This window comes from Equus quagga, chromosome 1 (genome assembly GCF_021613505.1).
Source record: "Equus quagga isolate Etosha38 chromosome 1, UCLA_HA_Equagga_1.0, whole genome shotgun sequence".
In the NCBI taxonomy this organism is placed as follows: Eukaryota; Metazoa; Chordata; class Mammalia; order Perissodactyla; family Equidae; genus Equus; species Equus quagga.
Window position 1 is genome coordinate 55724351 of NC_060267.1, and position 12869 is coordinate 55737219.

The window sequence follows — 12869 nt, forward strand, 5'->3', positions numbered from 1 at the left end:
TACCTGTCTCATTTCCTTTGTGTATATTTTTTAGATATTTTCTTAGTGGTTACCTTGGGGATTACAATTAACATCATAAATTTCTAACAGTCTAGTTGGGATTGATACCAACTTAGCTACAGTGGCATTCAAAATCTGCTTCTATACAGCTTTGCCTCCCCCATGTTTTTTTTTGTTTTTTTTTTTTAAAGATTTTATTTTTTTCCTTTTTCTCCCCAAAGCCCCCCAGTACATAGTCGTATGTTCTTTGTTGTGGGTCCTTCTAGTTGCGGCATGTGGGACGCTGCCTCAGCGTGGTTTGATGGGCAGTGCCATGTCCGCTCCCAGGATTCGAACCAACGAAACACTGGGCTGCCTGCAGTGGAGCACGCGAACTTAACCATTCGGCCACGGGGCCAGCCCCACTCCCCCATGTTTTTGTTGTCACATATTACATCTTTATACATCGTGTTCCCATTACCACTGACTTATAATTATTGCTTTATGTATTTGTCTTTTAAGTCACATAGGAAATGAACAGAGAAACTACAAACTAAGGATACATTAATGTTGGTTTTATATTTAGCTATATAGTTACCTTTACCCGAGATTTTATTTCTTCTTATAGCTTCAAGTCGCTGTCTAGTGTTCTCTCATTTTAGCCTGAAGAACTTACTTTAGCTTTTCTTGTACAGCAAGTGTACTAATAACAAACTCCCGCAGCTTTTGTTTATCTGGGAATGTCTTAATTTCATGTTTTGTTTTTTTTTTTGGTGAGGAAGATTCTCTCTGAGCTAACATCTGTGCCAGTCTTCCTCTAGTTCATATGTGGGATGCCACCACAGTATGGCTTGATGAGCAGTGTGTAGGTCCGTACCCAGGATTCAAACCCGTGAACCCTGGGCCGCTGAAGCAGAGCACACAAACTTAACCACTACGCCACTGGGCCAACCCCTCACCTTGATTTTTGAGTGATAATTTTGCTGGATATGAAATTCTTGGTTGATAGAGTTTTTTCTTTAAAAAACACTTTAAATATGTCATTCCTCTGCCTTCTGGCCTCTGTGATTTCTACTGAGAAATTGGCTGATGATCTTATTGAGGATCTCTTGGTCGTAACGAGTTGTTTCTCTCTTGCTGCTTTCAAGATTGTCTGTTTGTGTTTGGCTTTCAACAGTTTGAATGTAATGTGTCTCATTGTGTGAATCTCTTTGAATGTATTCTTATTGAAGTTTGTTGAGTTTCTTTTATGTGTAGATTCATGTCTTTTATCAAATTTGGAAAGCTTGTGGTTCTTATTTTATTGAATATTCTTTCTGCTCCTTTCTATTGTTTTATTTGGGATTCCCATTATGCATATGTTGGTCAGCTTGGTGATATCTCACAGGTCTCTTAGGCTCTTTTGATTTTTCTTTATTCTGTTTTAATTTCTCCTTCTCAGACTGGATAATTTCAGTGGACCTATCTTCAGGTTTGCAGCTTCTTTGTTTTGCCTCTTCAAATCTGCTGTTGAAACCTTTCAGCGAATTTTCTATTTCAGTTATTTTTCAGCTTCAGAATTTCTGTTTGGTTCCTTTTTGTAATTTCTTTATTGATATTCTCTGTTGAGCTAAAATTTCGTATACTCTAATGTTGGGCAGCCTTTGTTCTTATCATTTGTCTTCCAATTTTGTGGGCTAGTACCATAATTACCCCCATTTAACCACAAGTTGGTTGTCAGTGTATATTAAATATTTTAGAACTGAAAAGCTCATGAAGAGCTATGGTTATAGTGGTGGAGCTTTTCAACTGCTTAGGCTTTTCTGCAAAGTGGTTGTGCATGAGTCAGCTGTAATGAAGGACTTGGAAATGCTGTATCAGGGAGATCATTCATTCATTTATATATATAATATATATGTTAATTATGTTTTTTCTGCACTGATGGTGCCTGGTTGTCACTTTTCTTGTTTGGTTGTGGTGGTTTTAACTAATATTCATGTTTTTAGCACGACTTCTTATTCTCACCATATTTAGCTTCTCTGACTTTGGAAATGTCCCATTTGTGGTTGTAGGGGGCAAATTGGATTTCTTCTTACAAACAGTGCCACAGTAATCATGCTTATACCTGTGTCCTTATTTTTTTCTATAGAATAGGTTTCTAAAAATGAAATGTGAGTCAAAGTATATATGTAATTTTTGTGTTATTTTAATTCTAAAAATTTTTTTTGAGGTATAATTGACATACAACATTATGTTAGTTTCACATGTACAACATAATGATTCATATTTGTATGTGTTGTGAAATGATCACCACAGTAAGTCTAGTTAACGTCTGGCACCATACATAGTTACAGAATTTTTTTGAATGCAGGACACAAAAGATTAGTTTCTGCTTTAATTTAAGGATAGTAGGGAACCACTGGAAAGGTTTTGATCATGATCCAGCAGTGACACAATGCCTTGAATAATTCAGAAAACAGTTGAATACCTGCTATGTGCCAGGGACTATATTAGCATTCCCTTAGAAAGACTTATCTGATGGTAGTATATATAACAGCTTAGAGATAGAGTAGCTAGTCAGGCAGTAGCAGTAGTGCAAGCTTAAGAAATTCATTGCCATCTCTGTCTTGTAATAGTTGTGTGACATTGGTCTCACTATCCTCATCAATAAAAAGAAAACTTAATACTCTTCACCAAAAGTGGTAGTGACTTTGGTTATTAGCGTTGCTTGAAATGTATGCCATATCAAATGTTTTAAAATCCAGTGTGTTTAAAATTGTACTTCAAGAAAAGTGAAAACTTTTGTGCATCAAAAGATACTATTAACAGAATAAAAAGGCAGCCCATAGAATGGGAGAAAATATTTGCAAATCATATAACTCAAAAGGGGTTAATATCAAGAATGTATAGAGAACTCCCAAAACTCACCCACATAAATAGAAACAACTTAATTCAAAAATAGGCAAAGGACTTGAGTAATTTCTCCAGAGAAGATAGACAAATGGCCAATACACATGAAAAGATGCTCAACATCACTAATCATTAGGGAAACACAAATCAAAATCACAATCAGATACCACCTCATACTTGCTAGAATGGCTATTTTCAAAAAGACAAGAAATAGCAAGTGTTGGTGAGAATGTGGTGAAAAGAGAACCCTTGTGCACTGTTGGTGGGAATGGAAATTGGTACAGCCACTATGGAAAATAGTATGGAGGTTCCTCAAAAAATTAAAAATGAAAATTAAATTCCATTTCTGGATATTTATCCTGCAGGAAACGAAACACAAACTCTAAAATTTATATGTACTGCTGTGTGCATAGCAGCATTGTTTACAATAGCCAAGACATGGAAGCAACCTAAGTATCCATCTTTGGGTGAATGAATAAAGAAATTATAACCTGCCACAGGGCAGCTGTTGAGCTCTTGAAATGTGGCTAGTGCAAGTGGGAAATGGAATTTTTTATTTTAATTAATCTACATTTGAGTATAAATATTCATGTTTGTCTAGTGGATACTGTATTGGACAGACTGTCATTGCAGAAAGTTCTATTGGACAGCACTGTTCTAGATGCTGTGGTCATCTCAAACTCTGTCCTCACATTCCTCAGCTAATAAGGCTACAGGTTTCTATCCCGGTTTGAGCTTACCTGCACAGTCAAACTGGAGCCTTCCCTTAGCTGAAAAGGTGTAACAAGTAGGAAGCTCAAGCAGTGCTTTTCCTTTTTCCTCATGTGAACTCCCTTCCAGTTTATGCCTGATTTTGATTGCTCTTCAAAGCTTTCAAGTAGTTGTTTTGTATATATTTTTTCTAGAGTTTTATATCTGCATCCAGTAAGAATTGCCCTACCATTTGCCAGAAGTTAAACTCTACCCCTTAACTTTTAAATCATTTTAGTAGTGATCTAATTTTAAGGAATTCATTTTTTGTGCTTTGTTATCAGAATTCACTTACCAACCACTTATTATCCTATCCCCTTTAACCTTACTGAAAGTATCACTAACCTTTCTAGTTACTGAATCTTAATATTCTAAATTTGATATTCCTATCTCAGATTTGTTAGAATTTAATGGAATTCTTCAAAGCAGTAAACTCATATTGTTGATAACCTGTTTGGTATACCTTCCCTTTTCTAGGTACCTGAAAAGGTTTAAGGTGATGAAGATCAAGGTTCTAAGAAGCTGGTGCCGTCAGATCCTTAAAGGACTTCAGTTTCTTCATACTCGAACTCCACCTATTATTCACCGAGATCTTAAATGTGACAACATCTTTATCACTGGCCCCACAGGCTCCGTCAAGATTGGAGACCTAGGTCTGGCGACCCTGAAGAGAGCTTCTTTTGCCAAGAGCGTGATAGGTATGTTGCAGGTTACCTTGCAGCCCAACTGGCTTCTGATATTCTTTTTATTTGGAAACCTGATCCTGTCAGAGCTTTTGTTACGTGAAGTAAACCTTCAAAAATTCATAGCTTGAACCCAGGAAACGATCAGTTCTACTTATGAGATGTGGATTTTTCTATATTTATGCTTCTAGAATCATCTTTAAAACTAGTAGTGTTTTATAAAGTTATATGAAGAGAAGTAAGGTGAACTTTGTTGACAAAATCTTATGTTACTATCAATCTTATTGGGTCACACTTTTGATACTTGTGTTTATTTATTAGTAATTATTTATATAATAAATACAGGGTGTTACTTTCCTTATAAGAGACATTGAATTTATATGTAGTTTAGTTTCTAAAAGCATTTGTTGGATATATATATATATATTTAAAAATATCTGCCTGTTAAAACTTTATTTTAAAGTGTGAAAATATGACAGTTCATTCTGAAAGTTTGGTTTTATCAACTTTTTTCTTACTCCTACTCTTCAGAAGATATATCTAAAACAGGGTTTTTCAACCTCAGTACTATTGACATTTTGGTTTAAACAGTTAAAAAAGGACCCTCTTGTGCATTGTAAGGTTATTTAGTGGCACCGCTGGCCTCTACTAACTAGATGCCAGTGTCTAGATGCCAGTAGCACAGCCCCTGTCCACCTCCCTATAGTTGTTACAACCAAAAATGTCTCTGGACATTCCTAAATGTCCCCTCAGGTGGCATAGTCACCCCCGTTGAGAATCACTATCTAAAGAACAAGGCTGTCCTTTTAGACTTTTAACTGTATGTTAGAGAGCTGAAGCTGGAAAAATAATTTAATGCTTATTATTTTGATAAGCTTTCACTCTCTGAAGAGGGTATGACAATTTGAAAACTTGATATCTTCACAAACACTCTTCTCTCCCCAAAAGGTGACGATGACATTAAGGAAACTATTAATTTTTAAGTGGGCTAGAATCCTTTGTGTTAATAAGAAAAGCAAAGAACACCAGTAATTTGCACATCCTTATAAAATAGTACTCTCCTTGGAATATTATGTAACTTGAATTTGGAATGCTGTTTTTACATTTTCTTAAAATCTATTAAGAAGAAGAATGGGAAAAGAGTTATGTAAAGCTAAATTTCCTTTTTTCTTTCCTTACAGGAAGCACTTCTTTGATTGTCTTTAGCATCTTAAAAATCTCTGGTCCAAGAGAGTTTTGTTTTTTTTGTTTTTTTCTTTTTCTTTCTTTTTCTTTCTTTTTTTGTTTAAATCATAGTTGTGCTAGCATGTTCTTGGAAATGTCCTATAATTTGAAGTATACAGACTTAATTTCTTTGGAAACATTGAAAAACTTGGTCTGTGGGATCATGCACTCTGTTCATAATTCAGTGTATATTTGAGTTCTCTATTTGTGTATGTATGTATTTGTTTTTTGCCTGTAGGATGTCTCTCACTATATTTCTTGTATCTGCAGTAGGCTTATTTGTGTACTGCAGGTCAGATGGTAAGTATGTGAAGGAAAGGGCTCTGATGAGTGCCCTTTATAGATAATTATACTTCATTATTTTAAAAAACATCCTGAATATTGAGTTTTTTACCGCAAGGCCTCATTAAAAGTGAAACTGATCAGATAGAATGTGAATGGCAAGAGACTAGCTATAAATGTTAACCTTACAGCTACCATACAGTAGGGGGCAGGCAAGTATTTTGATGTTTTTTAATAATCCATCGTCCTTTCTTACAGGTAGATGCCATTTTATCTACTTTATTCCTTGCTAGTCTCTTATTTTTTCCTTCCATATGTTTTCAGTATGAGTTATATTAATCTTTTATCCAAGGCTCTACTTTGATGTTATGTAACAGTAATCTATTTGAAATAGTAAATAGACAGTTGACCCTGTTCCAGTTGCTTATGAAGGCCTTGCAGTGGAAGAGCTAATAAGATATTTGATCCAAGTGACTTAAGATTTCCTCCCCCACATTTTCTTTCTCTCTTTCTTTCCATTTGTCTTTCGGAATTTCTTTCTCTTCCTCCCTTCCACTTTCTTCTCTCATACAGGTCAACCCCCTCTGCTTCTCCCCACTGGTGAGTAACATCTGCAGCTCACATTAAGTCTGAATTGTTCTTTTAATTTAAGGTACCCCAGAGTTCATGGCCCCTGAGATGTATGAGGAGAAATATGATGAATCAGTTGATGTTTATGCTTTTGGGATGTGCATGCTTGAGATGGCCACGTCTGAATACCCTTACTCAGAGTGCCAAAATGCTGCACAGATCTACCGTCGAGTGACCAGCGTAAGTCTTCCCCTAACTGATTGGTCAGTTTAGGTCACATCTAAAAAGGAATCGCATGCTGGATAACATCAAACCATGCAAAAGGAAAAGCATGTAGTGTGTAGAAAGCATATATTTCAGTATGTAGAAAGCATACTGAGGTGTTAGGGGAGAGGAAATTGAGGTATTTTATTGCTCATGATATAGTGAGAGATAAAGATCAAAGGAGCATCAGTTTATCCTGGACCCTTCTAGTACTCATTTAAACCTTTATTATGAGATATACTGTGTTTAAAAATACTCTCATGGGGCCAGCCTGGTGTCGTAGCAGTTAAGTTGATGCACTCCACTTCAGTGGCCCGGGGTTTGTGGGTTCGGAGCCTGGGTGTGGACCTACACACCACTCATCAAGCCATGCTGTGGTGGCATTCCACATACGAAATAGAGGAAGATTGGCACAGATGTTAGCTCAGAAACAATCTTCCTCAAGCAAAAAGAGGAAGACTGGCAACAGATGTTAGCTCAGGGCCAATCTTCCTCACCAAAAAAACCAAAACAAAACAAAACAAAAACACAACCTCTCATTACCTGCTTTTCAACCCCCTATTTATTCATCTAAGTTCTCTTTCCTTCCCACCATAAAGATTATCTGAGTTGAAAGTAATGCTCTTAACTGAAGCTGCTTTGTTTATAGACTTTCCCTGAATGGCTTAAAATGGATTTATTATATTATATCATTTATAATTACCTGTAAGATTTAAGGTATAAATGAAAACTTTACTCGAGGGGCTGCCCCCATGGCCAAGTGGTTAAAGTTCCATGCATTCTGCTTCTGTGGCCCAGGTTTGTGGGTTCGGATCCCATGCAGAGACCTACACCATTCATCAGCTGTGCTATGGAGGGATCCCACATACAAAGTAGAGGAAGATCAGCACAGATGTTAGCTCAGGGCTAATCTTCCTCAAGTGAAAAAAGAGGAAGATTAGCAACTGATGTTAGCTCAGGTGAATCTTCCTCATCAAAAAAATTTTAGTTTAAATTATACATCTTAGAGGCTGGCCCGGTGGCACAGCAGTTAAGTGCACACATTCCGCTTTGGTGGCCCGGGGATCACCGGTTCGGATCCCGGGTGTGGACATGGCACTACTTGGCAAGCCATGCTGTGGTAGGCGTCTCACATATAGAGTAGAGGAAGATGGGCACAGATGTTAGCTCAGGACCAGTCTTCCTCGGCAAAAAGAGGAGGATAGGCAGCAGATGTTCGTCTTCCTCGAAAAAATAAATAAATAAATAATACATGGTAGTGTATTTCTGCCAAAAAAAGATATTTTCTAGAGTTGTCCAATTCAAACCTGAAACATAGTTGTTAGTTAGGTCCCTAATCATAAAGCACTAAAAGAAATTTACTGTAAGAATGTAGAGGCTTTCTACAAATGACCTAAAAGTTAAGCCAAGTAATTCCATTGAATATTTTTGGAGCTTTTTCTATTGTGAAGAAGTTGAAACATATACAAAACTAGTGAGAATAGTATAATGAATTCTCATTTGTTCAATGCCGCATTAATATTAGAACCACTTTTGCTATACTTGCATTATCTGTCCTCTTTATTTCATTGTTTCATTTTACCACTGTATACTTAATTATACTTCTCTAAAAAATACAGATCTTTTCTTTTCTTTTTTTTTTTTTTAAGATTTTATTTTTCCTTTTTCTCCCCAAAACCCCCCAGTACATACTTGTGTATGTTTAGTTGTGGGTCCTTCTAGTTGTGGCATGTGGGACGCCACCTCAGCATGGCCTGATGAGTGGTGCCATGTCTGGGCCCAGGATCCAAACCGGTGAAACCCTGGGCCGCCAAAGCAGAGTGCGCAAACTTTACCACTCCACCACGGGGCCAGCCTGCAGATCTTTTCTTATGTAACTATATCATACCTGAAAAAAACTAACAGTGATTTCTGGATCATCTAATACCCTAACCTATTCAGACAGTTCCCCTACTGTTTCAGAGATGTCTGTTTATAGTCAGTGTTCAAAATAGGACTCATCAGGGTCCACGAGGGATATCTTCTTGTTATATCTCTTACTCTAGAAGTATTGCCCCCACTTTCTTTTTCTGTGTTCTATTGATTTGTTGAAGAAATTAGGTGAAATGTTTTGAGAAATGTTCCACATTCTCTATTTATTGATTTGCTTCCTTATGATGTCATTTAACTTGCTATCGTATCTTCCATATTTCTATAAATAGAAATCTATCTTAAAGTTGTTGGGAGGATGTCAATAATGTAAAAATAATTTTATCTTTTCACTCATTCATACAAGAATGTTTGTAGTTTTCCAGAGGCTAAATGATGTGTGATATTGTAGCAGATTAAATGCAGAAGCAGATAATGAGAATCCATTTGTCTTCTCTTAAGCCATGCATTAAAAGGTTGCAAAAATGTAAAGCAAAATCAGTCTTCTTGCTGAGTTTTTTTTGTTTTGGAAAATATGGAATTTTTAATTTTAAAGGTTGTATATTATTAACATTAATGGATGTATTATTATTATTTTAATGACTTAATAAATATTTTAAAACTTTGTCAGTTTTAATTCCTAACATGGTAAATATCAATAGATATTACACATAAACAAAAGCCCTTTGTTGTCCTCAGTAATTTTTAAGAGTGTGAAGGGGTCCTGAGAGAAACAGATTTGGCAAAATTTAGGTTAAAATTTTTTGCAAGAGTGCTTAGTATGTGGTGCTGTGTATTTCATATTATGTTACATCAAGAGGCACATAGGATCTAGTTAATCCGTTTTTTTTTTTTTTTTTAAGATTGGCGCCTGAGCTAACAACTGTTGCAAATCTTTTTTTTTTTTTGCTCCCCTCCTCCTTCTCCTCAAGGCCCCCCAGTACTTAGTTGTATATTCTAGTTGTGAGTGCCTCTGGTTGTGATATGTTGGATGCCACCTCAGCGTGGCCTGATGAGTGGTGCCATCTCCACACCCAGGATCTGAACTGGTGAAACCCCGGGCTGATGAAGCGGAGCACGCGAACTCAACCACTCGGCCACGGGGCCGGCCCCTAGTTAACCCAGTTTTAGTGATACAATTTCATTGAATTTTGGTATATTAGAAGATGTGATTATAAATTGCTTTTTTATATTTTTGATAGCTGGTTAGAGTGGTAATTTAGTGTATTTCTAAAAACAAATGGAAAACATTTTGCTTTAGGTAGACCGAATTAGCTTTACATCTTCATAAACAAAGGCTTGGGAGAAATCTTTGATTACCTCATTAATTATAATTGCTGTGAATATTCTTTTAATGTCTTTTTTTCTATGTTTGTATGTGATTCTGCTGTGTTGATGGGTGTGGAGCTACTTTGGACAGTTAATTTATTTAACTCAGCATGAATGATAAGAAGCATTAGAGTCTTCATACCCAATAAATGCAGTAACTTTTGTTTGTCTAGAGAAAAGCATTATTTAAGTTATTCCTGATGTTTTAACTACAGTGGTATTTTGTCAGTTATTGTTGTTGTCTCCAAGTCTCTGTCCTGAGGCCTTAGTGTTATATTTATTAGCCTCTTTTCAATACCCTCCCACCCCAGTTTCTAATCTATGATAGGCCTCTCTAAAAGCATTGATCCTCAACTCAGGTTGGGGGGGTCAGGAGAAATGTAGTTTGCTTAGCCTTCAGATAATTATGATAAGTATCCTAATCATTCTACCGTTTTGCCCTTAGAAAGCTCACCTGTTTTGCCTCTTTGAGTTGTATATCAGTATTCCAAGTTCAGGTCTTTTATTATTATTCCCATTTCTTCCCCCATACATGATAATTGTCCCTTTTCTTCTTTGGGTGTAGGGTGGGCTATTTACTGGGTGATTTCCCCCTTTATTTTATTTACAAATCTTGAAACTTCAAGGAGTGTATTTGACTCCTTGTTTTTTTACTCACTCCTTCCAGTTTATCAGGTTCTTGCTTCAGAAGAACTCTTAGATGAAGCTTTCTTTATTCCCCTTGTCAGAACTCTGATTTCACATCTTCCTTACACTATCTTCCAGCAGTAGTTTGCATTATGAATTTGTTTTTCTGCTTCACTTAAACTAGTTGAATTTTCTTGCTGTCTCTTACCGGTATAAGGAACTTATGTTATATGACACCAATTTGCTTATCAAAGCATGTACAGATTCTTAATATTATCTTTTGGTATTCCTCATCTTCATCTAAACACTTTTGTTAGTCAAGCCAGTCCTCTTTTTATTATCCTACACATATGCCACATATTTTCTTTTATTGCTGTCCATATGTACATGCTATTTTTGTCTTTGTCTATGTACTCTTCTGCTATCCAATCAATCCTTATACTGTACTTAACTAACTTCCCCAGTGAAATTTTATCTGATTGGCTTCACTGCGTAATGATCTTTGCCTTCTCTGAGGTGAGCTTCTCAATTGATCTGAATCACAGAGTTTTATTTGTAATTGATTATTTTACTTATAAGTTCAAAAATTGAATTAATGTAAAGCATTTAAAATAGTGCTTATTAGCGTATAATAAGCACTATATAAGTGCTTGCTGTTTATTTTTACTGATTTATAGCCTTCTTTAAAATTTGTAATCGTACCTCTGTAAAGTATTTCTGTTTAACTTCATCCTTATCCCTAGCACTGTCCCAAATAGAAGTCTCAAATGCAAATATCTGCAACATTTTCTGAATCCCTGCTATGTGCCAGGTCCAGAGCTTGACAGCAGGTGATTAAAGATGAATAACGTAGATATCCCCTGTCTTCAGAAAACTAGTTCCAATCTAGAGGATAAACATGTAAGGAAATAATTGTAACTATAGTGTGATGAGTATTATTAATAATGGAGACAAGTGCTAGGAGCAACGGAGGCACAGTGGTCAGCTCTACTATGCATTAGGGAAGGTTTTACAAAAAGAGCTGTCATGTGAACTGGCAAAAAAGGGAGAAGTGAGAGAGTGTTCCAAGAAACCAAGATAGGATGTATGTGAACACTGAGGTGCTAGGCACCATAGTACAACCACAGGAAAGGCAAATTGATCAAATAGTGTGAGAATGTTGTTTTGTGGTTGGAAGGGAGGGACAAGAATCAATCGCTAACTGGTTTTCCCCAAACTCCAAAATCCTGCCTCTCATCTCAGAGCAAAGAGTTAGGGGTCTGTAATTAAGAGGAACTTGTGTCTCCTTGTAAGTATTTTTTGCCTTTACTGTATTGTTATCTTTTAAAGAGGAAAGAAACTTCCATTTGATTATAGGCTTTTAGAAGTAGCAAGAGGAAAAGAGAAAGATTGAAATTACAGTAGAAGGGGGGATAATTGGTAGAGTAATAGCCGGGATTCAGTGAGATCTGGAGCGTGGTATATACGGGAAGCCTTAAGAGGGAAGATTTTTTTCTTGAGATAAGCTATTAAGATGGGTTTTGGAGGCACAGTCTTGGATTCACATCCCTTCTCTTATTCTTATATGATTTTGAGCAAGTCACTTAATTCCTCTGTAAAGGAAGGATACTGATACCCTTTTACAGGTTATTTAGCACAGTACCTGGTACTGGTAATGTAGCAGTAGATCCTGGTTATTTTCTGTGAAATATGAGTTAAGTCATATTCTCTGAGGTGTAGAATGAAGGACAGCCTTTAAATGTGGTAAAGACTTAAAATAACATCTATGGAATTTTGGACTGACCAGGAAATAACAACTGGGAAACACATCAAGCCTCCAGAATTGCTTTTTATCATTGATACATGCTACTATGTAAACATTTGATTCATTGTTTGTACTTGTGTATGTAAGTATAAAAGAGCAGATTCTCATCTATGACTTATTTATTCCTTCTCATAAGCTATAATAGTTTAAAATACTTTGTTAGTCCTCAGTTTTTTATATTCTGAATTCTTCCTACCAGTCTTTGAAGAGTAGATTATGGTGAGGTGTTGACACAAATGAGTAAGACTTCATAGGAGAAATATTAATCTTATTTGGTATCCTTTCCACTTGACAGATTTCATCTGTTTGTGAATATTTTATTTATTATAAACTGTGACCAAGCACTAATACTGTGTACCGAGGATACACCAAGTAATGAGGTTAAAAAGTCCCTTCTCTCATGGAGCTTATATTCACATGCATGAAAACAGTTGATTACTCTATTAGTGTGATAACAAGGTTCGTGTCTAGAATAGATGGGAGATTAAGATTGAGAAGATGAATTAAGTGTGTTGTGACACAGGTTCAGTCATTCTTTCTTTTTGCCTCAACTCTATGAC

The 12869-nt window shown here is 36.2% G+C and overlaps 1 protein-coding gene across 15 annotated transcripts in view; it reads left to right on the forward strand.

The window, feature by feature from the left end:
* WNK1 (WNK lysine deficient protein kinase 1) overlaps window positions 1-12869 on the forward strand; it is a 162623-nt gene that overhangs the window by 72251 nt on the left and 77503 nt on the right. For all 15 annotated transcript variants that reach the window (XM_046656975.1, XM_046656924.1, XM_046656936.1 and 12 more), the window contains exons 3-4: window positions 4096-4316; window positions 6460-6617. In XM_046656975.1, the coding sequence (XP_046512931.1) occupies window positions 4096-4316; window positions 6460-6617 (379 nt within the window). The remainder of the gene's footprint in view (window positions 1-4095; window positions 4317-6459; window positions 6618-12869) is intronic.